Here is a 23714-nt window from a genome sequence, read left to right as displayed (position 1 = left end):
AATTATGAGGGTACTGGCCAAAGACTCATTGTTGTACCCTAAAAACTGCAGAACATGCTCGTGTAGAATAAGGCATCACTGAGTGCTTTATGGCTAACCCTAGAGCCAATAGGCTAATATGCACACTAACGAGGAACTAGTTAATGCTTAACATGTGTATTCCAATATCAAGCACATACAGTGGACATTATGACTTATCAAGTTAGAATAACAGTAATGTTTTACAATATTTTACAGAATTTGATACACAGGTTGTTGCCAATGCACTTCTGAAACCATGGAAGACATTCTTTCACTTTCTGGCTCCAAGACGGGCTTCTTGGTGCAGTAATGAAGGTTTTAGCCTGTAGAAAAACATTTTTTGAAAGGTGAGAATTCAAAGATGCATTCAGTAGAAAACTAAAGGAAGAAGAATCTTTTCAGGAAAATCAGTGCTGCAACATGCAAGTGAGCAAAGATAAAGGAGAAAGTACTGGTGTGCTGCTGCTGCTGCAGGAGAATAGAAGTTGATGTTTAACAGAACAATGTTTGGTCTATTATTGGGAATAAGTTGTCAAATATGTCATGTTTGATTCTTGTGCAGGTTTCTAGTAAGAAGCGATAGAGAAATGACAACCACACACCAGTTTTACTTAGGGATGCACCAATCACAGTTTATATCGGCTATAACTCTGATTTCAATGACCCGATTGCATATTTATGACAAAACGATGATCGATTAAACATCCAACAGGTTGTTTTCAGGAGGAAAAAACTTGCCTTCCAGTATGTGCACAGCCCAGTTTGATTACTGTAAATATCTCTTTAAAGAATTTTCACACTTTATTTGAGCTTAACCAACATAGGGTCTAAAACATAAAATATAACATCCTGATACATCGGATGATTTTTTGTGTGTTAAGAGTTCAGATGAGCTGATTGATGTATTTGCGGCTCCAAACGCATCGAAGCTGCCCATCTCTTCTTTACCTTTATAATTTCCATTTATAAACTCACTATAGATTATACCTAATATTCACCAGGAATAGCATCATACAAAATAAACTACTAGGGATTCTAATTTTATAGAACTACAAAACCCACAGTAAAAATCTTTAAACTGATAAACTGTGAGGACAAAATGTCCGGGGAGACATCTTCTAGTTGCTGATAATTTGTTCATTTAGGATGGGACTACACAAAACTCTAACCTGGGGCAGCAGTGAAGCTATGCCTGCACATTGTGCTTGAAGGTCGGCTAATATAGCATTGAAGGAACCAACTATCCCAACCAGTGTTGTGTGTTTCTTTGCAGTTGTTTAACTTAGTAAAAACACACAAAAAACAAACATTTAAATCACCCTGTTGGCCCTCTCTTCTGTCTTTCACTTTGTTGGGATTAACAGTTCATGAACAGCTTTTATTGCACTTAGTGCAATAAAAGTGATAACAAGGTATCATCAACTCAATTAATGTTATCTTTGCTTTAGCTGCTCTGCTCTGTGTGTGAATATATACAGTGAAACAGAGAGCACGGGAAGACAGGAGACTAACCTGAGCTTAAATGAGATGTAAGCAAAATAATTACATAATTAACTCAAATGTATTTCTTTGTCGACTGTTAATTTAAGCCTGAATTCTTTAACAGAAATGACTCTTTCAGGGTAATACAGTGTATTAATACTGGTGTGGAAAAACAAAAAGAGGCTGTTGGTTAGGATTGGTTTAGTTTTGATGTCTTAAAAACTGGGTTGCTTTTTAATTTTGCAAAATGAGCAAATGCAAATGAGCTCATTTCTACTTGAGGTCTAACTATTAAGCTGATTCATAAAAAAAGATTTTAGGCAGTTCTCTTCATTTGTGCAATGGCTGAACTAAAAGGATGAGTGATTTATGAGCTTTACTGGGGATATTTAGTGTATCACAGTAGCACAAAGCACTTACAAGGTACTGCTGTCAGACACAAAAATCAGATTTGACCATGTGCTTCACTTTACCATAATTCCTCAAATACTTAGGGCTAGATAGAAAATTAAAATGGTTATTAAATGAGAATTATTTTGTATTTTTACAGCTAAAATTACAACGTAAATCCAGCCGGCCTGTATGACACTTGGGTGATAAAGGGGTGACATCCAGCTCTTGGTGCCACTATTCCCGACACACATATCTAAAATCTTCATGTTAGCATGCAGATATGCAGGTGGACGGCAGGTTGTTAGGGTGAGTCAAACAGTGTTAGGCACAAACTATTAAAACAAAAAAAACGAGCATTCCTATTAATGTTGCACTGCAAAATTAAAATCCATCCAAATGCATTCAAAACCACAAGCTTTCCTGGAGAACTACGAATGTTAAACAAAAGTCTTTCCAGGTTGCACAACAAGCTCAGTTTATTTGGTGAGTGATCACTTTGCCAGGCACACACTGACTTTATTTGTTCAGCAGAACAGCTGGAGTGTAAATGGTGAGTGACAGGATGCCGCAGTTGGCTTTTTTCTTTTTCGCAGGTTTGGTGGCTGGTTAGGTACCGGGCAGGCGGGGCATTGCGTGCTTGTTGTGATGTAATTGGCTGCTGAAGAGGGCTCTACCTGCTTACACCTTTCTTCCTGGTTGCCCTCAGTTGACTGCAGTAAGGCTGCAGTGCTGGACCTGCCTGCTAGCTCCTCGCTCACCCAGTTATGAAGGGTCTGGGGCAACAGTGGCAAGGCAGAAGGGGCATTACAGAATGGCACAGGACCCCAACCATCATCACAGAAGCAATATTTGAGAAGATCTGTGCATGTGGATCAGTGTCCCCTGATAATAGATGCACCTATTGTATTCTTGTTGGTCTATTTACAGCATATCTAAAGATTTGGGCTGGGTGAGGATTTCATTTGGAAGAGCGGCAGTGGAAAAACAAACAGTGAGGAACACAGAGGGAGAACATATGACGCGCATCAGACAAGGGGAAGATAATGGGCCATTGACCCAAGGCCATCCACAGGGAGAGTGCCTATTATCAAAGTTTACAACTGCTGCTGGACAAACACAACAGGCCAAGGAACCCAAATGAAATAAAGGAGCAGAGGAATACAATATAACAGTTCTGTAGTCAGCAATTTTCTGTAAATTCCAACCCCACATTTTTGTTTTTGGACACTTCACAGACAGCTTTACATGATTCAAACACATCCTTCAATACGATCCTTCTGTATTTTATACTGTTTCTTGGTTCAAGCCGTTTTAGGTCCACCGTGCCTCTTTAAAGGTGCTTTCGGTACAATAAATAAATAAATAAAACGTTCTAAAAATATCAATAGAATGTAAAGAAAGTGCAGAGATTAAGTAAGACATCTTTGTATTGTGTTGTAGAGATATCAACTGAAGATGAAATGGGGCCACACTGTACTCTTTGATAATACTAGAAGGAAATAATAACTAGAATACTAAGTGTGAGAGCCTTAGGACATATTTTGGCCTACCTTCCGCACATCTGAACTTTTTGGTTCAGTGGTCCAGGTGATGATGCGAGACACCGCGAGCCGAGTCTCGCTGGAGTTGACAAAGTCTGTGGGATCCATCTGCCGTGCCAGGGACTCGATGTACTTTAAAATGGCCACTTTCACCTGAAGAGACAAGAAACCTTTAGTCTTGCTGAAATTATATCTGCCGACCAAAAATCAACTTTACTTCTACTTTACCTTGAGGTTTGGAGTCTGAGTCTGATCCACAATAAACCTCATCAGAATGTTGAACTGCTGGTCAAATGGGAAGGACTCCCTAACACAGAGAACGAGAACAGAATTCAATTCTTTCCTTCATGTGGCTTTTAAGCGGGTCTAAGGAAAAGCTGAAATAGGTTTCGAGTTTCATTTTACGTGAAGCGTCCATGTTACTGCAGTAATGTTAGATCCCAAAACTGGAGACAAGTACAACTCTGTATGAAGTCACACTCACATCTGTTGAAGGGTTTCTTTTCAAAGGTGCAGATAGAAATACCGCAGCTTTATGACAACTACTGCATCTCAAAGAGTAGCAAGTACCTCCAACAAGCATCTGTGGTATTTTTTAATTTTTTAAGATCATGTAAATCACTCTGTTTCAGTTAGGCCTCAGTCAGTGTCAAAAAAGAAACAGCACACAGCTGCAAAATGTAGATGAAGGTCTGCAGAGCTCAGCGTAGCTCCTGCAGACTACCATCACTGCACCACTCAAGGACCGTTAGCCCAGAATGAGATAAATGGAAATTTTAGTATCACTCTGTAGAAGAAGTCCAGGTGACGGGGTGTAATGCTTGTTCTAAATATCAATATATTTGCAAATGATTGGACAGCAGTGTTTATATCAGTATAATTTGATGTGGCCTTTGCTTTAAATTTGCTCTCAAAATTGCCGTGCAGCAACGGGGGTCAAACTGCAAACAATAAATCAAAGTTTTAAATGTCCACATTTATATTAAAGCCACAGCTGTGCATGTAAAACCCAAAAGGTTTGTTCATTTGTGAAAAGAATACGCTAACAGAGAATGAAAGCAAGAACTTTTACCCTGCAAGCACGGCTTGCTCGACTACTTTTTTGTGACTTTTGCATTTCAAGATGTTAACTCAGACCTGAATTGATCCTTTAAAACACCAAAGTGAGTTTTTGTGGAAATAGCCTGGTGGAGAGAGGCTTCACTTCCTGTCTGATTGCAGGTAAAGCAGTGACAATGTTCCATTTGTGTCCACAGCAGCACATGGCTTTAGATTATGTGTGTACTTGGTGGGTGTGGTCTACTACCACCTGCTGCAGGTAACACACTGACTGTGGATCAGAAATATGAGGAAACAGTTTGCCCAGTAAAATAGTTTTCATTTTAAACACAGACTTTCTTCAAAACTGCAGCAGCTTCCGACTGAGAAACTAACGGTCTGTTTTTATGGATCCGTCTATCTCGTTGCTTTTATTGAAAAATAATGATCTGTATATAATGTGATTCCATCTGACTGAATTATATAACATTTGATCCTGCATGCCTACTCCTTATCGACCAGCAATGCAATAGGAAGCAGCCATGACTGGTGTGACTTTCAGACCTTGTGACATCCAGGGCTTTCTGGACTTTGGCCTGGACTGAGCCAAGCAGGTCTGCGCCCATCTTCTTCAGCAGCTGGGTGAGCAGGACAAAGAGCCAGTCCTGCAGGTCCTCCCTGTGTACTGTGACGAAGTCCACGAGAGTTTCAAGGAACATGCTGAAGACCTGCAAATATGCACACAGATCATACATTTAAAATGCAAAACATTTGTTGAGGAAAAAAAAAAACTTGCAGTTTTTTTAAAATCTCATATTTATTTGCAGAATATGAATTCAAAAACAAACTTACTCTCTGTTGTTAAGTCCACAGCAAGGCAGAACATGCAACAAGGGACGCCTCATTAGTACCAAAAAGTCACAGCATACACATGTAATGTACCATGCATTCATATTGATGTCAGTGTTCATCCAAATGGATTGATTTAGTTGGTAAAGTTCTGATTCATTACCTTGCTGTGAGGATCTGCAAACATCCGTGTGAAGATCTCACAAAGTCTCTTCAGCTCCACGCGACTGTAGCCAACCAACAGAACCAGACAACCAATCAGCCATCACCAATCAATCATCAATGACTCAGCTTTAAGCAAAAGGCCAAATATAAAATCCATCAGGTCATTGCCAGCGCATTTGGGGAAAGCAAATGATCATTGTGTACCTGTTTATCCTTGAGTTTAAATGCACCTGTGGTGATCTACCATGTGCTTCCATGGGTTCAGCTAACTACCTGTTTTCAGATTTCCTTACAGTCTATCTCACTCTGGCTAGCAGGTTGTACACAGTTATTGTTCTGGTTCGCCACCAATCGGATGGTTGATTTGTTTAGTAAGGGTTATAGAACAGACAGACATACAGACTGTTCCAACTGAGGAAGAAATTCACCTGTAACTTGAAGAAAAGCGCAGGGAAACCACAGATTTTTTTAATGACTCCTTTTTGTTGTGCATGTATCCAAACACATTGGGATTTGCATTACTCAAGATAACCAACAAATCCGAAATCACCTCTAAAAGTGATTTGTGTGCACCTTTGAACCACTCTGAAGAAAGACAATAATAACAATAACTAGTCCCCAAATACTAAAGCACATATTTCTTGCATATGTATTTTTATACCCCACAGACAGCACGCCCCCACCTCAGTATTCTTTGGCTCTTGAGGAGGTTCTGCAGGCCCAGCAGGCCCTCCTTCCTCTCAGACCAGTTGGAACTGGCACAGTGGTTCAGGACCTCAGCCACATCCTCCGTCTGGCGCAAGTAATGTGGGATTCCTCCATTTCGTGACCCGTACGAGCGCTCCGAGCATGCGCTAGATGCGTCACTGTTGGCATCGTCGTCAGAGTACATCCCCGGGGATTCGTACCTCCGTCTCAATGTCTTCCTCTGAGAAGGGAAGACGGACACTGAGGATTTGATACCGAAATACTGACCGGCTGTGAGGTAACAATCTTGATAAAAGCTTGCCTGTTGCATCTGGTAGCCATGCGGTTTTCTCAACACTTTAAGAAAATTAAAAGTCCAAATTTGTACGTAGATGATATGAAATTCTTCTAATACATTTTAAAGCATTTTCTTTCATTCTTCCTATAAAAAGCCAGTCAAGCAGTGCCACAAGTAAGCAAAGGCCTTGCAGTGGGGGACACGTCAAACAGAAGAGCATATTTAATCTTGCCAAAACAATGACGTTCAACACATTTATACCACAAAGACATGTCTCTGCTCTGGTACCACAGATGCTCACATCAGGGATGCGATGGACAAACATTCAAAGTGAAACAAAAAAATAAAGAAAAATAAAGAAATAAGAAGGCTTTGGGGTGGAGGAGCGATTATGATGAGGCAAGCTGCATTATTGTTTTCTTTACTTGGTTAGTGTATGATGGCATGGATACATGGACAGAAATCCAAAATGACCAACTACCTTATTCCTGGAGTCTCCTAAAAGCTGAAATGGTAACAAACAACCAAGAGGAAAAGAGGAGAAAGGGAACATTTAAAGGAGGATCAAAGAAAGAGTGCAGTCCATTTTTCTGCGTGCAACACACATGTGACGAGACGTGTTAGAAATATATCTGATCTTAGTAAACGTAAAACTTTTTCATGGAGCTCCGTATTCCTGAAAAAAGGTCAGAATGATTGTTAAGTTTGGTGACATCTACTGTTTTAGCAGTAAAGGAAGTCTTCACAGTGGCCTGAGCATCCATCCTTAACACTTACTAATTAAGATTGCACAAGTGACACGTAAGGCTTCATGGAGTACAAGTACCTGGATAATTATACAGCACCAAATCACAACAAGAGTCGCCTCAATGAGCTTTATATTGTAAGGTAGACCCTACAATAATACATACAGAGAAAAACCCAACAATCATATGACCCCATATGAGCAAGCACTTTGGCAACAGTGGGAAGAAAAAACTCCCAGGCTCAAGGAAGGACGGCCATTTGCCACAACCGGTTGGGGTGAGAGAAGGGTTTAATTTAATGTTTAACAAAGAACCATCAAAGATTTAATTTCACTTCAAATGTCTGTTGGAGGGGATGCAAACAGGTGCTTATATGAACATGTGTGCTAACTAACCAATCAACATGCAGCACTACCAGCTACATCAAAAATGGAGTCAATACAATACTGTACTTTTTAAAAACTAAAATACGGCCCTCCTTCCAAATTCACTCTTACTCATTGTGGACCATCTCATGAGAGCCCTCTTGGTAAATACAATTTATAGCCAATTAAATTTTATTTTATTTTATTTATTTAGTGCCAATTCACAACAACAATCATCTCAAGGTGTGTTATACTGTAAGGTAAACCGCGAACAATGTTGGAGAAAACAAAAATCCCCCAAAACAGACAATCTTCTGTAAGCAGCACTTGCTGATGGTGGGGAAGACGAACTCCCTTTTAACAGGAAGAAACCTCTAATACAAACAGGACAAGGGGAGCGGCCATCTGCCTGACTGATTGGGCATAAGGACAAAAGGGGAAAACATAGAGAGACCAGCAGTTTATGCTAGCTAGCTACCCCACAACAGTAGATTTATTTATTTATTTATTCTTTTTTTCATCTGGTAATATTGAGACGACTCCTGCCACTGACTGGTGTTTATGTATGTCAAACCTTCATCCTCGCAGTAGAAAAATTAAACCTTACACGCGGTCAGAGGTTTGATAAGTGCCCACAAAATGGGAATGCTAAAGCAGTAATAAACAATTTTCCAATCTATCTCTTTGATTGGAAAAAAAATTGTGCACTAATTTAAGACTTAATACATGAAAATATGCAGTGTGGATTTGAATAAGGACATGCAACCATTAATGCAGGTAGATGACCAACTGCCCGGACCTCACTTGCTCATTTTAACATTTTATCTTATCAGACAGACTTTAAATCTAATAGTTTCTACATCCATTTTCTAACACTGGGGAACAATTAATTCTCTAGTTGTGTAGGTGACAAGGTCACAAGAATGGGACAGACATAAACACAAGCCAAAAAGATAAGATATCTCATACTTGATGATAAAAGTTTACACAATATATCTCCACACTGATAAACTTCTTAAAAGTGTTGCCAGTAGAGACAAGTCTTTTTGTTTGCTATGCAACATTCAGTCGTGTTAATTTAATATAAAAAATTTTTTTAATGTTAATCACAAATTTTAAATTATGCGTCTTTTCTCTCAAAAACCATCAACTTACCAGAGCATCAGCGACTGCTGCCTCCACCTCTGTGCCGGTGTTTAGGACCCTCATGGCATTAACGGACGCAGAAATTCTTGCTTGATGCACCAAACCGTACCGGTCTGCAAACAGAAACGGGAACAGAGGACAGTAAAGTGAAGGTGAATAAAAGCACAAATGCACAGTTACTTACCTGCTTCTCTTACTTACTGGTCTCTTCAATCAAAAAGAAAAATGCTGTGAATTAACAGCTGAAAATATATTTAAGGCTCCAACCACCAAAAGCAAAAAGAAAAGCAACATCTTATAGAAGAAAAACCCAAACAGCAGGTGACCAGGCCCTCGGCCACTAAGCACAGACATGCATCACAGCGGCTGTATACTTATCCCTTGGAAGAAGGAGGATTTAAGAAACCAGCAATTCACCAAATAGGAAAAAACAAACGTGTATGTTAAAAAAACAACAACAACAACAAAAACCATGGAAAAACAAACAAAAAATATATTTAAAAGAAAGATATTTAATGCCACGAAACAAATTTCACATTAGCACAAAAAAATGTAACCGCAGCTATAAACACACTAGAGGCCACTGAATTAAACAAAATAAATAAATAAATCACAGCTAACCAGAAAAAATATAAGAAAAATAAGGCACCGGGAATGCAAAAGAGTGAACACTGTATCAAGAACATAAAATAAAATAAATAAAATAAAATTTTCCCTTTACATGCTTAATTACAAAAGTACTGAATAAAATACTGAGCAGGGAACATAAAACCAACTATAAATGTTGCCTGTAGTCACGTCACTGTACACATCCACAGAAGCATGCTGGCCGGCATGATTTGTGTGTAATATTTTAAAAAAAAATGGGAGGAAACTGAAAGCGGCTTGGCTAGTTGGGGAATCTGATCATGCAGGTCACCTGACTGGCCGTGGGGGTCGGCTGTGGAGAGAGCGCTGGTTGAACGGGAGTGACGTCGGGAGGCTGCGAGGGAAACGAAAGGTGGGCAACATCCGGACCAAAGGGTTAGTGGTGCAAACACACAGACAGAAGCCATTTTTACTCTGCTGGGCTGAGCTTCATGCAACACTGGCTTCAGCACCTCCTCCTGGGCTCAATGGGCTCCCAGGCAGTCCTGAAAACGACAGTTCCTCTCAAGTCCACTTGAAGCCAAAAGTGAATTAATTGCTATCATATTAAAATGTCCAACTTTAAAAAAAGAAAAAACAAAACAAAACAATGTTACAATTATTACATGGAGACCAAACCAGTTCTTTGTTTATCTGTAAACATGTTGATTTCTGCTGTAAAGTTGGACATTTTACTGTTGGTGTCTAAGTCTATATGGGAGTCTATGTGGACACGTGCGCTGCTGGAGCCTCTAGTGGACATTAGATGAACTGCTTTTTGTTTGATTGACTGATTTTTCACCCTGAGGCTGCATCTTGGCAGAGCTTAATGGATTGGGAGCAGTGTCAAAAATATTTGGCTAGTAAACAACGCTACTCTTGTTCTTACAATAGTGATTTTGTCCTTTCTGAGTTTAATGTGATAAAAATGTCCAAAATGAACGACACATTTTATTCAGTAATACCTGAAACTAGTGACTGAGACTGAAACTCATCAGGGAAGTGTTTATTTTCTCATAGACAACAATATGCAATCAGACTTGCAGGTTTAAGCCACTCTGGCAACATAATGTTACCCTTTCTAGCCAAACTGAAACATAAATCTGCCTTTTTGCATTATCCAACCATTCTGCATATTACACTTTTAAGTGTTATGATTTGACATAAAACTGAAGAAAACCTGCTTTAGCTCCATTTCTTGCTCTTAACCTGTGCAAACACAGATCGTTCAGATCAGTTCAGCAGAGTAAAAACAGGTCACGTGTACAGGATAACAGGAGGTGTTGCCCGTCATAATAACAAAGAATTTTTTAACATTAAACGTCGGTGAAAACATGTAGCCTTTTTCCCAGCACACATTTTGATTTTTCAAATTAAGAAAAACACTTATGTTTCTAATACTTGAAAAAAATGGAATCAACCGATATTCATTCACTTATTTTTTTCTACCGTGATAAATCAAAATATTAACTGTGAAAAGGCACCAAAATGAATAACTGAACTGTGTCTGCTGGCAGAGCAACATAAAGCAAAAAATTCTTTAACAGAGAAGAGAAAAAGATGCTGTTACTCTCACAGTTTAGAGTTTTTGGGTTTGGGTCCAAAGAAATTTAGAGAGATTTTCCTGGCAGAGAATGGTGTGATGACAGTAAGCGGGACCAGTCTGCATACGGTAGAGGCAAAGGCATTTCTCACCATTTAATTGGCAAACATGTCTATGATGTTTGAATAAATCCAAATCCAGTTTACTGGAACTAGTGAGATTGGGTATCAAGTCCATAGAGGCCTCTACATTTGACCACTACCTGATCCACAAAACACTGGACCCCTCCTCCTGCAGGTGGTGGACCCACAGGAGAGCCAATCCATGCATCTCCCTTTGTGTTTATCAAGAAAACACTCTGAATCTGAGGTGAGTGGTTTGCCCACTTATGCAAGTGTTCAAACATCTCCAGGTCTTTTTCACATGTTAGGGAAGACAGATTGACAGCTGGATTGATGAAACATCTGAGAGGATGTGGATGCTGTGTCCGGCTGTTGTGTTGAAGAGACAGCTGAGCATGAAGGTGAAGCTGGTCAAGCTATGTTCATACCCTAATCTGTGACCGTGAATTAGGGGTAATAACTCAGTGAATAAGATCATGCATACAAGTGTTGAGAATGAGCTTCATATGGTGGCTGAGCCCTCTGTGCACCATTTTACCACCATCTGGTGAATGCCTCTTTACAACAAACTTGACGTCACGCCTCTTGATTTCTGTAATCCTACGCATTGTGCCACTGCAGCTGGGTTGAAGACACGAGTCTACGAACATGTTAGTGTTCATGACTGTTTTAATGATGTATCACTACAGAAGTTCAGAGATTAAGTTTGAAAAAATGAAGTTTGTGGAAAAAACTGATTGTTCAGGAGAATAATGCAGCAGCGACCTGTGCCGTAACAGCAAGGATACATGTGGCTGTGTGGTTACGTCACTGGTTGTGTGCAATGTGACCAATGTAGTGGGTGTACTGGTGGCCTTAAGAATAGGATGACAAGGTCAGTCATTCTGGAGAAGATCAGAGTAGATCTGCTGCTCCTGCAAAGAAGACCCAGGATGTGCTAGAGAGATATGTCTTTAGTTTGGATTAGGAAAATCTTGCTGTCCTTATCCAGGAAGAACTGGAGGAGGGTCTAGACAACGATTGGTTACTGCTGCTCCGAGAAGTAATTTTTACTACTTTGTTTATGCTTAGATTTCAAAAATTCTGCAGAGAGATTAAAAAGCCCTTCATCTGCACATGATTTCACTTACAACTATTTCAATTACAGGAATCCCTCTTAAAAAAAGCCCAGCACAGAAACACTGAGGTAAATCTCTTATATAGGAAAACAATTAAATTAAGAAGAGGAAAAACAGAGCAGACACAGTTCATGCACAGAGGAAGGCATGCAGAGATTTCAGATGCTACAGAGAACACAGAGACCAGACAGAAGACTGGAGCAGGAAGCTCGTTTAAGCATCAGGTACATTTTGTTCAGTTGGTAAGCTCACTAGGAGAGAGTCCAGACAGCCGTGAGCTCGGAGATACTCACCCAGAGGAGTGAAGCCCCGAGCGGGGCTGGTGTCACGGCTGCTCTCACGACTGGTGTCGCGACTGCAACCTTGACTCATGCTGGGACGGGGAATGCGGCTCCGGGCTAGCGTGCGGTAGGGGAGAGCAGCAGGAAGAAGAGGTTTACCACACAGGCTGGCTGTTAGGACAACAAGTTAGGTGGGAGTGTCAGTGTGCATCCATAGGAGAAAAGGTGGGAATGAGGCTCGGAGAGAGGAAGACAGAGAGAGAGGAATACTGGAAGCATGAAGCCTCGGATGAGGGTCCTGGAGCATGTAATAGCCAACAATATAAACTGTTTTAAGTGGTTGAACAATAAGTGAGTAACTCTGGTTTTCCATGAAGAGATTACAACAATGTGTATGGTCATTGGAGACAGGAGATTTCTGCGCAGCCCATGTTTATGAGTTTTGGCAGAACAGTGTAAAGGATAGCACAGAAAATCAACTGATTCATAAACCAATCAATAGAGTCAAACTCCTGACCTCTGTCATTGAGTCGGCTAATACAGAGAGACTACGAGAGATTAAAAAAAAAAAAGCAGATACAGAAGGAAAATGGTGAGAGTAAAGAAAATGACAAACAGCAGTAGGGGTGAGTGAGAGTCAGTCATACAGCACATGGCCAGGAAAGATTAGATCCAAACACGAGCTCAGGCTTCAAACTGTTAACTTGTGAGAAACAGATCAAAACAGCAGGATTTGTAAAGAAGAAAAAATACAAATGAGCAAGTGAAGAAAATAAAGACCTCTTTCCCATCTCAAATCAAATCTATAAACAAACACAAAGAAACACTTGACAAGAAACCAAATTTATCAGAAAAACCAAACAGTTTTTGACTTATAGTCTTTCATCAGGTAACAAGCAACCGATCGAGGGTTGAAGAGCTTCATGAAAAAAAGACCAATAAGAGTTTGGACCTGTAAGTCTGAAAAGTCATGACTGTGCCTGGCCCTACAGCAGGGCAGCCAGAGAGGAGAGGTGTGGTGCACAGGAATTCTTAAGGTACTGGACCACGAAATCAATAAAAATAAAACAGCAAGATCATTAAAGATCATCTTCTTGGGAACGTCCACAATACTAACAGCATCTCTGCTATCTTTAGATTTCTGTTCTGAACACTTGCACTGCTCAGTCAAGAACTGACGTTTTAAAGTGCCCTAAACTTCACAGAGAACATGTTTCTGGTGATGAGCGCTGTGTCTGCGGGTAGGACTGATCAGATTTTAGATTTTTATTCTGGATTTTCATCCACAGTCTCCAGACCAAAAGACAGCAGGTGAAATGTGAGACCAGGAGCATGCTTGCATCCCCAAATATTCTTTGGGTTGAATTTGTCTCCCAAGGTCAGACTGTAAACTTTAACTAACGTCTGAGAAGGAATATTCAGAGGAAACCATCGGACCTGGATTAAAAACAGAACTTGTACAGAGTTATCTAAAAAAAACACCCCCCCCAAAAAAGTGCAGAAGTCCAGAAGTGCACGTGGCTGCCAACATAACTGAGAAACAGATTTCTTTGGGTTTGTTTTGTAGTGGTGCTCTCAGTTTTGGTTTCCATCTTTCTTTTACAGAGGAGGTCGTTTGTTAACACCACCAAGTAATCTGCACACAGGCTGCAGCATCTTTTGTAATTTTTCTCAAAAGTTTAACAAATACAAGTTCAAACCAAACAATTTCAATAAAAAACAAAAAAAAAATTTTTTGGCTCTGTTGTGAGATATCGTAGGTCAGAATATACCTGTGAGGAGTAAATATTTAAGGGCGGGAATCATATCGCAATTTACTGTATTACTGATTTATGATCTGCGTAATAAACTCGCTCATGGAAATGTACAGCACACAAAACAAACAGGACTTAATGTTTTTATCAGAAAGATAGGAAAGTCCAGTTTCAGCTATCTGTACATGTGTTCCTGTGACACATGGTGATCAGCACACCTGAGGGGTCAATGCCGTGCAGCCAGTCAAAGGAACACTGTGTGAGATCTGGGCCAGCTTCTTGTTTTTCTTCTGCACAGTTATGTCATATTAATAGTGACACTAAATAAGCAATTCATTCCCTGCACAATTACAATTCCTATTTATGCATCAAATATCAGAAAACTGCAGAAACAAGTCAGGACTAAAGTGTGTTTAATGGAATAAATACAGACTGCTGCTGGCTTCAGGAGCCATTTCAAAAATCATCACTTGTAAGAATTCAATTAATAAGAATCTTTATATTCAGGGTTTTATAAACAAGCCGCGCATCATTAACACGTTTTTCAGGCATTAGTTCCAGTTTCAACGTGCCTGTGACTGAACATCTACCCTTAAATCTCTCCTTAAGACTTTTTTTAAACATATTTTTCATATGTTTTTATTTCTCCTCTACCACTTTCTTCCTCACTTATATTTTTTATTTATTTTATTCATACTTACAGGTCATATTATTCTGATTGTTCTATGTTTTGATGGAAGCTTTATGCCTCATTTTAAATAGCTGTTTATCCTTATTGTATCGTTATTACTGATGGTGAGCTCTTTTATTGAATTCTATATAGAACTCTGCCTCGGCATTTTAAAAATGCTAACTAAATGAATAGTATAACAGTAATTAATTATTATTATTTACTGAAACGTGGATTCCCTCAGTTTGCAATGCCTGGTGGAGACGTGCATCAGTATGTCTCAGTGCACAGACTCCCCGTTGTTTATGTCCACTGTCACTTTTTCATACAGCATTCTCTCTAATGTGTAGATTCTCTTATTTGTTTATTCTACTTTTATCATAACTGGGGTCTAATTTACATTTTTACTGTTATTTATGCAGGTTTGTTAATTTTTGCTGTGCTTTTTATTGCATTGCTATCACATTTGACTTTTAATTGTTCTAAATGCCATCATAATTGATGTTTTATATTCCATATTTTTGTACACTTTTACTGTTTGCCTTAACTAGAAGGCACTTTCTGTGAACTTTTCCTGTTTCTGAAGGTGCTTTAAGTTTAATTCTATGTTATTGTCGTATACAGATAGTAAATGCAGTGAGTGTGCCGCTCCAGAGTCAGGTCCTTACCAAGGCCTAATCGGCTGGGGCTGGTTTCCCGGCTGCAGCCCTGGCTGCGAGGGATCCTGCTGCGCTTGTCTGCCGGAGTGGTGGAGGCTGATGCCGTGGCTCGAGGGATCCGTCCGTAGCTGCTGTGACTGAGTAGCTTACCCGGAGAGCTGGAGCGACTACCGGCTGTTAGGACAAAAAAATAAAAAATTAAAAAGGACAAACAGGAAAAAAGTGGCTGAGATAGTCCTGTAAGGACACTGCAGCCCATAAATCTGACAGATTATGATGTGTTCTTCTATTTTAGGCACAAACCCATCCCATCTTTAAAGGTGAATCACAGTGACAACACAGAGCTTCAAAGACAGGTAAATTACAGTCGTAAACCATCAAGTGACCGAGCTGTGGTAGCCACTAAAACGGCCAAGTGGGACCATCAGATTTTAGACTTTCTTTCTTTGCTTTTATTTTATTCTTGTAATGGATCTGTCTGTCTGTCCCACCCATTCACTGTTTTGTTTGTTACATGACAGGCCATCTAAAACAGGGACGCTAAACTCCACGGTTATGTGGCCCACCAGTTTTACATGGTGGCATCAATATTGAAAATCTGTGGGCCAGACCAGTGAAACTCTCCTCTCTGAGATATCTTAATATATGCTTTTTGTGACATTTTTGTTTGGTGGTGCGATGTGACTTTTCTAATGTAAAATATATGCTGTGGCTCCAAAACGTGGGGAAACACTGCTGTAGATAATGCTTAGTAAATGTGCACAATTACAGAAATATCAGGCTGTTAGTTTGTTACTACCACATGTCTGGGTTTTTTTTGTTTTTTAGATGTGAAAGATTTCACAGATTTTCTAGAGAAACACTAAAAATATCTGAAAATGAAAAGCCTAACTATAAAATAATTACCAACAAATTAATGAATTTAAAAAAATTCACACAGCTTTCCTCACAGAAACCATGTAGGAAGGAAACATGTGGCACACAGAAACATGTAACTTGGTCACTTGAAGGTTAAACAATCAAAAACAAAATCTACAGCTTGGACATGTGGGGTGAAGGAAGGAGGACACTTGTTCAAAGTAAATGGGAACAGACAATGCCTTCCACAGTGGAAAAATAACCCCAACAAAACCTCACAAAATTACTAATAGCTGGAAAGTGTGAGAAACATGCAGATACTGTAGGGTGACACAACGAGACTACGTGCAAAGCTTTAGAGTGGACTTCATTTATAGAACTGCGTTGAATCACTGCTGTCGTTGGCGATGTCACCGTTTGCATTCGTATTTGAAATGTCATAGTTTGAATAAACTGCAGCAGTTTAATGTCTGCGACATAGAGGAGATGACACAAGTATGATCGTTTTCTGATCATTCACTGGAGAAAAGTGCATTGTGGGTAATGCTTATTTACCAAAATTTACCAATTTAACCTATCAAATTTACTGTCTTGCAGCTGTTTCTTAGATTTATAATGTATCACTTATTAATGCAATTTGCACTACTCTCTTGCACCAGATGAGTCTTACTTTTCTTCACCTAACTTCAATTTAAATTTGTTTTTTTTTTTAAAATCACTGTTGTATATATACCATTTTTGCATTGTCTCTTAAAGTATAAGGCCTTTAATATGCAATTAACTATGTTGTTTATTAATGTTGTATAGACTGTACTATTTTATTCGTTATCTGGCTAATGCTGTAACACAATCATTTTCCTTGTGGGATCAATAAAGTCTATCTATCCAACCAACCATCCATCCAGTCGCTAAAATTAAATTGGTGCAGTTTTAGACTATGATGGGCAAAGACGGTGGTTGACTGATGTTACTGACTAAACAGTGAGGATACAATGAAGATTTAACGCAATGCTATAAGACAGGTATGAAAGGTGAGGCATCTGTCTTGTGATTGGTTGAAGCTGAGGCCTTACCACTGATGGGATTGGCTGATCTTGATCCTGGGTGATGGAAGCGATAGGCAGGACAGGGTGGAGATCGAGATCAGTCAGAATGAGACAGAAGGGGTTATGTTCATTGATTTGTTCCCAGCATGCACTCTGGGTGGCTGTGGACATGTTAGCTGTGAGCTCACAGATCTAAGCAACGTACAAAGATAACACAACACACACAAAAGCAACAAAGCGTGCATGTATGGAGGCACACATAAACAAAAACACAAGACTGCACAGAAGAAACACATGTCGAGGGGATGTTAAAGCAGCACACAACAATGAACGTTCAGCGCAGGCTTTGCAGCTTTGTAAAGCCGGATGTGCAAAAGCTGGTTAAACAGCTTCACGCTCACATTTCACTCTAACATCGCTATTTAAGCACGTGCATGAGGTGTCTATACATACGCTGGGACTGTGAGACCACTTTGGCCCGACTTCGCCCCCTGCTGTCCACCACTGAAGAAGAGCTGGCTCCGCCAACGCTGCCCGAGCTCTGTCTCCTTGTGCGAACGCGACCTGGATGAAAAGAAAAAGGGAGAAAGAGCAAGAGGGGGGGTAGAAGGTTTAATAGATGGGAGTGACTGCGGTTCAACCCAGCCCTGGACAGAGACGCTGGAGAAGAAGAAGTCTGAGGAAACAGAATGAAGCAGACCTGGATGAGGAGACAGAGCTGCTCTGAAAACATGAAGGGGAAACAGACACACCTGGCTTTGTTAGTGTTCACAAATAGTTCTCAGTGTTTCTTGTGACCCGCCAGACAGGAAAGGCATTCCTGAATCTGTAACTCGTGCTATTCAGAAAAGGACTTTTTAAAGACCATACATTGAGATAATTCCAATGTTTCATTAAAAATTAACTTAAAAAGTAATTTTTTTTAAGGTAAACTCTGTGTTCATATGTAAAGAAGGGAAATAAGAAAGATCTCTAAGTTCCCTCGCCCACCCAATCAGTAGATAGTCATCGTCCATGAGCCTCATTCTGCTGAATGTCTACCTGCTGTCTTAGAGTTGCCTCGTGGTTCTCATAGGAAATCAATGGATTATTGGGTTTATTTCTATAATATTGTAAGGTATCTATGTTGCTTTGATTTTTGCTCTGAAAAAGGGTGTCTTGGGTTTGGAAATGACGTGTTCAGCAGTTTAGTGCATGGCCGCATGTCACTGGAGTGTATTGTGGTGATCGTCAAAGGTTATTTGCTTTGCCTGTTTAGTAATTCCTTGCATTACTTTTCAGTTCTAGAGTTTGGATTCAAAACAATTCTGTGTAATTACAATAAGCTTCCTTCATTCATGGTAAGAAGTGCTGTCACTGTCATCTGTCCAGGCAGGCCAACCGAGCTACAAAGCAGCTTTGACAGAGTATGGTAATCAATAACTGGTGTTTTAATTTAATGTGCGTGTTGTATTTTCTCAAGTTTCTAGAGTCCATTGAACATGGATTCTCTTCTATGGTTGTTTATGGTCTCGGTCTTTGATTTCAAGTCTTAATGAATCAAACCTGATGTTCATTTTGGAAATTATTGTCCCATTAGAGTCAAAAAGGACCTTAAAGTATGAGATGTTTTAAGGCAGGACTACCTTGTGATTGACATGTTCCTCTTGTCCCAGCATGGAGTGTCTCAGTCAGATCCACCCCTTGACCAAAACACTAAGCTAGGCTCAAGGCTGAAAATCCCTACCTGACATGAAGTCTCGGATTAACTTATGCAAGCAAAGCTAACCACTTCCTTTTTACCCTAACAGAAACCACAAGAAATATCTTCAGACTTTTTGACCGAGACTTAAAGATAAACAAACACTGAACATCTTTCAGAGCTGCTCTGTGGCTGAAGAAGATTGTATAACTGTAAAGAGTACTCTGATATTTTAAACATGTACACCTTGTTACATCACATATTCTACACAATAATTAAAATGCATTCTGCACTTTTAGACAACATCATAAACCTTCATAATTCCAACCAAGAAGAACTGATAAACTGGAGGCAAAAAGGTTACAATCAGTTCGGCTTTAATTATCATAACCTTCTCAGGTCTAAGTCCTCAGCAATGATAAGTAACCCTAACTGCCACCTTTGGATTTTCCCACATGCTCTCTACGGTCTTGGGAATTGGGGACAAAACAAACATTCAAACTTATATGCAACAAAAATTATTTGCATTGCTGAAAGCTAAAAGGGTAACTGAAAATCCATCCTGCAGGGCATTTGTGGAAGAAAAGCTAAAATATCTTTCTATCCTAACATTTTATTTTCTGCAGATCTTTTTGCTTTTGATACAAATGTATTTCTGCGATAAAGGTTTTCATCCTCTCACCTCTACAGCCCTGTTATAAAGTGCGAGGTGCAATAAAAGTGAAGACAGCGGCAACCGCCCAGTCTGCAGGTTCACTGAACGATTGTACGATAAGTTATGGGCAAAAGCCAACTCAGCAAGAACATCTAAAGTGTGCTCTTATGCAACACGTCAAGAATAGCACTTGAAAACTGGCGACAATGATAACAGGGATTATACAACATGCTAAAAATAAATCCCCTTGAGGCATATAGGAAGTGATTAGACTGTGTGCATTATCTCTTCATATATTCATCGAGACTTACAGCAGATCATAAAAAACCTTATCTGATCGGCCATTCAAACTCATCTACACTAATGACACCACTCAGGTTTTCTGTGGAAAATCACAGAGTGGATTGGATTTTTCTGACTGTTCCTTCCTCTCACAGTTTGCATTTCTTGATCCATGGAAGAAGGCTGAGCTTCTTTATTACACAGTTTCAGGCATTGTACTAGACCGCTGCTGGTACAGTGAGCATCAGTGCACGTCCACCTGCGGCTGCAGGCTCAGTAACAGAACTTCACTCGCTCTCCTACCTGCAGAGCGAGGGCTGCAGAGGCTGACTGCAGCTCTCATTACGTCTCACACTTGGCACGACATTACAGAGCAGCCGTTGTTTACAGCCACGTTTTGGTTTTTATCATTACAGCTCTGACACAATTTAAATGGGTGTAACACTGACTGACTAGCTGAAGCTACTGCCTGTTGATAATGCGTTTCCTTAACTCGAAAACTAGGTCCGCTAGTATTAGAATTAAACTGCAGTTCCCTTTAATGACACCTTTTTAAAAAACGTGCCTGCTTAAACTGTATTAAGGCTTAATGTTTGCATTATTAGGGGTGTGCCTGATTTTTTTAAATGGAAGTGTCTGACTAAAACAAGACATATGAAAATTCTAGGACTTTATCTGGATATTATTGAGCACCAGTTTGTGTCTGTGTTACACTTGTATACAGTCTGCAGATGCGTCTTGATAAAGTTACCTGAAAAGTTCAAGCGTGATCAGATGTGTGCCTTGTGTCTTATTCCCATTACTGTGGACGTTTGTCCTTGGTCTGTCTTTCAGTTTACTGCCTGAAGGTTGCTTTTACTTCCCTCCTTTTCCTTCCATCCTTTCATTCGATGTGTTTTTTTCCTGTGATCTATTTTTTGAAGTCATCAGAATCTAAGTTAGTTTTTAGTTTGTGTCTTTTTTCATTAGCGTTAAACAACACGAGGACACTTCAAAGAGACCCCAAACCTATGAGTGGCACTGGAGGTAGCAACACCGTGACAGGAAATCAAACTGTGGACCCATTTAGTGCATGCCACCCTGCAGCACACCATGAGAACCTTTTCTGTAGAGTATGATACAGTAACAGTGGATTCAACTGCTGTTCAAATTAGACAGCTGATGGATACATTTGGGTCATTCCATAAAAAAAGAAAATCAACCACATCAGAAAAGACCTGAAGCCTCAAAATCAACAGATTTTTTTTTTGTACATTAACTTCAGTATATTGAGTGAAGCCTTCATACTATGACTATTTTCTCAGTTACTGACCCTCAAAGTGCATTTTTGATTCCTCATAACTTCACAAATATAAGATTTTCCACATGAGTAAGCTCCAACTTTACTTATGTACTCTGATGGTCTGTAACGCTGAGAATATTCAAAGTATGGAGGTAAAATTTAGCGTGGTGAAGTTATTGTAGAAAAATGTGAGGGAGTCAGGTGGTAGCCGCTGATTGATTTTTCATGCAGTGACCCGTTTGTTAGGGTTACAGTCAGAAGGAGGAAATCCATGCAGACAGTCCATGCAGAGGTCCACAAAACTAGAAAGACTACTTAGAAGGGATAAAGAGAGGAAAAGAGAGCACAGATGAAGAGGAAATGTAAACATTGTGACATCTGACAAAAGAGAAACACTCATACACACAGTTCTTACCATCACTTTTACCAGGAGTGCCATCTATGGGGCATTTAAGAAAGGCGGTGCAGCAAAGAGTGGGAGGAGAGGCACAGAGGAAGTCATTAGTAGCAATTGAAGCAGCAACAGGCATGAGTGGGTGAGCAAGGGGCCTCATCGTAATTAGTTAGGGTCATTATGGAGCCATAGGGACTCATTGGAGGAGAACAAAGCAGGGAGAGAAGTTTGTGCATGGGGAAAAGATTACACAAAATATCTCATCTATTGGGAGGGAGTGGCTTAAACTTCTCGCATTAGCTTAAACAGGCGGCCATCACAGCAGGGGGCCACTCAGCCTCAACCAATCAATTTGTGTAAAGTGTCAGTGGAGGACTTAAACAGTTCCTGTTGACAGAACAGTCTAATGGCAACATCAGCAGTTATTAATATTCCCGGGCAGCTCCATAAAAGCCACTGATTACAGGAGAAATGCTTCAATAGCTCAAGATGACAGGAGACTAATCTGTTTATTTGGGACTTTTGCTAAACTGCTGCTTTAGTAGTTCTTACTGTAACATGGAAGAGGCTCAGTTTGCCCCTCAGCTACTTGAGCTGCTCTTCTAAACATCATGGCGCCCAGGAAATGCGACTAGTGTCATATTCACCCAACGGCGGGTGGAAATTATGGGGTCAGAGGGGTCACCTTCTTCTAGGGAAAACAGTGTTCTCCTCATTTAACCCTTCTAACTGTAAAATAGAGATGAACTGATTGATCACCCTCAGAAAAACCTATAGCCTTGCTGCTCATCTGTCCAGAAATCTAAGTACCGGTCAGGGGAATGGCATTAACTGTACATTAAATTTAAAAATGACTGTAGTTCAGGATTTTTTATAAAATATCTAGTGGTTTTTCAATGTGTAATTATAGAGTCAGAGTGAGTGATACGAGGCAGATCATTTTTATTAGTACAAGAAATCTATGTTCAAAGACAGAGGCTTCTGAAATGTGGTGAAGCTCTGTAACACATGACAAAAATAATCATATGATGAAACTGAACTCCTGTAATGAAAAACCAGACCTAATTGTAATCAATGCATCTCGATTGTACGATATTGAATAAAATAATGAAAGGCACTGTGTACTGATAAGACTCCTTCACTCTGCAAACTTAAACGAAGGATCTGCAAGACTTCCTCTGTTTACTCTGTGTTGTTTGTTCACTGGGTGAATCCTATGGTTTGTTACTGGGGAGCTATCTGTCCTCGTGCACGTTTACGGAGAGCGAAATGTTTCATTTTGAGAAATAAGAGTGTGAGCAACATGTGCTGAATACCAGAAAGTGGTCTTCCTTTTTGGTTTGAGCGGGTTAGAAGGAGGAGAGTGATCAGTTACCTAAAGAGGCGTAGGACCCTGGTGGAAGAGCAGCTGCAGAGCTGAACGGCGAGGAGGCGGGAACAGTGGACAGACGAGACTTGGCGCTGGAGGCGGCGTTTACGTCGATGTCACTGCGGGAGCGTTGGAGGGATCCTGGAGTGGACGGCACCCTGGATCCCACAAGCTTACCTGTGGCAACACAGAGATGTTACTGTATCATGGCTACCTTATGATGCTTTTACATTTTCCAGTTTCAGGATCCATTTTCTACACTCAGATGGAAGCATGGCTGAACTTCGAAAGCACTTAAACTGAGTTTAAAAGCCAGATTCTGACATCTTTGTTGAATTCTTGTACTCCTTTTAAATCCGTTTTAATTCTTGTGCAAAAAGCTCTGTACTAGCTGTTGTAAAACACTCTGCAACCAACTGTGAACTAAATGTTCTTCTTGCTTTCTTTAGGTTTAATTTCCACTCCATGCCAACTGCCAGATTCTGCACACATATGTTTTTACAGCACTACATGCATGTTGCACCTAAATAACTTTAATTTTAATTTTAATTTAAGCTGGTTATGTAGTAGAGGAGGACAGAACAGACAGTTACTAATCAGTACAGAAACATAAAAAACCAGACTATAAGTCGACTTTCAAGG

The 23714-nt window shown here is 40.0% G+C and overlaps 1 protein-coding gene across 15 annotated transcripts in view; it reads right to left on the bottom strand.

Moving 5' to 3' along the window:
* The window catches only part of clasp1a (cytoplasmic linker associated protein 1a), a 98094-nt gene that overhangs the window by 14611 nt on the left and 59769 nt on the right, over window positions 1-23714 (bottom strand). For 3 of the 15 annotated variants that reach the window (XM_085249843.1, XM_085249844.1, XM_085249852.1), the window contains exons 19-33: window positions 23079-23249; window positions 21725-21748; window positions 17863-17973; window positions 17437-17463; window positions 15515-15679; window positions 12435-12539; window positions 9651-9713; window positions 8741-8844; window positions 6956-6979; window positions 6173-6417; window positions 5488-5551; window positions 5040-5203; window positions 3666-3744; window positions 3447-3590; window positions 2571-2669 (exon numbers count right to left, since the gene is read on the bottom strand). In XM_085249843.1, coding sequence (XP_085105969.1) covers window positions 2571-2669; window positions 3447-3590; window positions 3666-3744; window positions 5040-5203; window positions 5488-5551; window positions 6173-6417; window positions 6956-6979; window positions 8741-8844; window positions 9651-9713; window positions 12435-12539; window positions 15515-15679; window positions 17437-17463; window positions 17863-17973; window positions 21725-21748; window positions 23079-23249 — 1589 coding nt within the window. Of the gene's footprint in view, window positions 1-2570; window positions 2670-3446; window positions 3591-3665; window positions 3745-5039; window positions 5204-5487; window positions 5552-6172; window positions 6418-6955; window positions 6980-8740; window positions 8845-9650; window positions 9714-12434; window positions 12594-15514; window positions 15680-17436; window positions 17464-17862; window positions 17974-21724; window positions 21749-23078; window positions 23250-23714 lie in introns of all 15 variants that reach the window. The other 12 variants (XM_085249845.1, XM_085249854.1, XM_085249850.1 and 9 more) reach the window with 10 other exon arrangements.

The sequence above is a fragment of the Mchenga conophoros genome, linkage group LG16 (genome assembly GCF_057382185.1).
Source record: "Mchenga conophoros isolate Kocher_MC1m ecotype Shallow Benthic linkage group LG16, M_conophoros_male_GT1.1, whole genome shotgun sequence".
Classification (NCBI taxonomy): domain Eukaryota; kingdom Metazoa; phylum Chordata; class Actinopteri; order Cichliformes; family Cichlidae; genus Mchenga; species Mchenga conophoros.
Note: the sequence above shows the minus strand (reverse complement) of the source record. Positions and strands in the feature narration are given on the sequence as shown.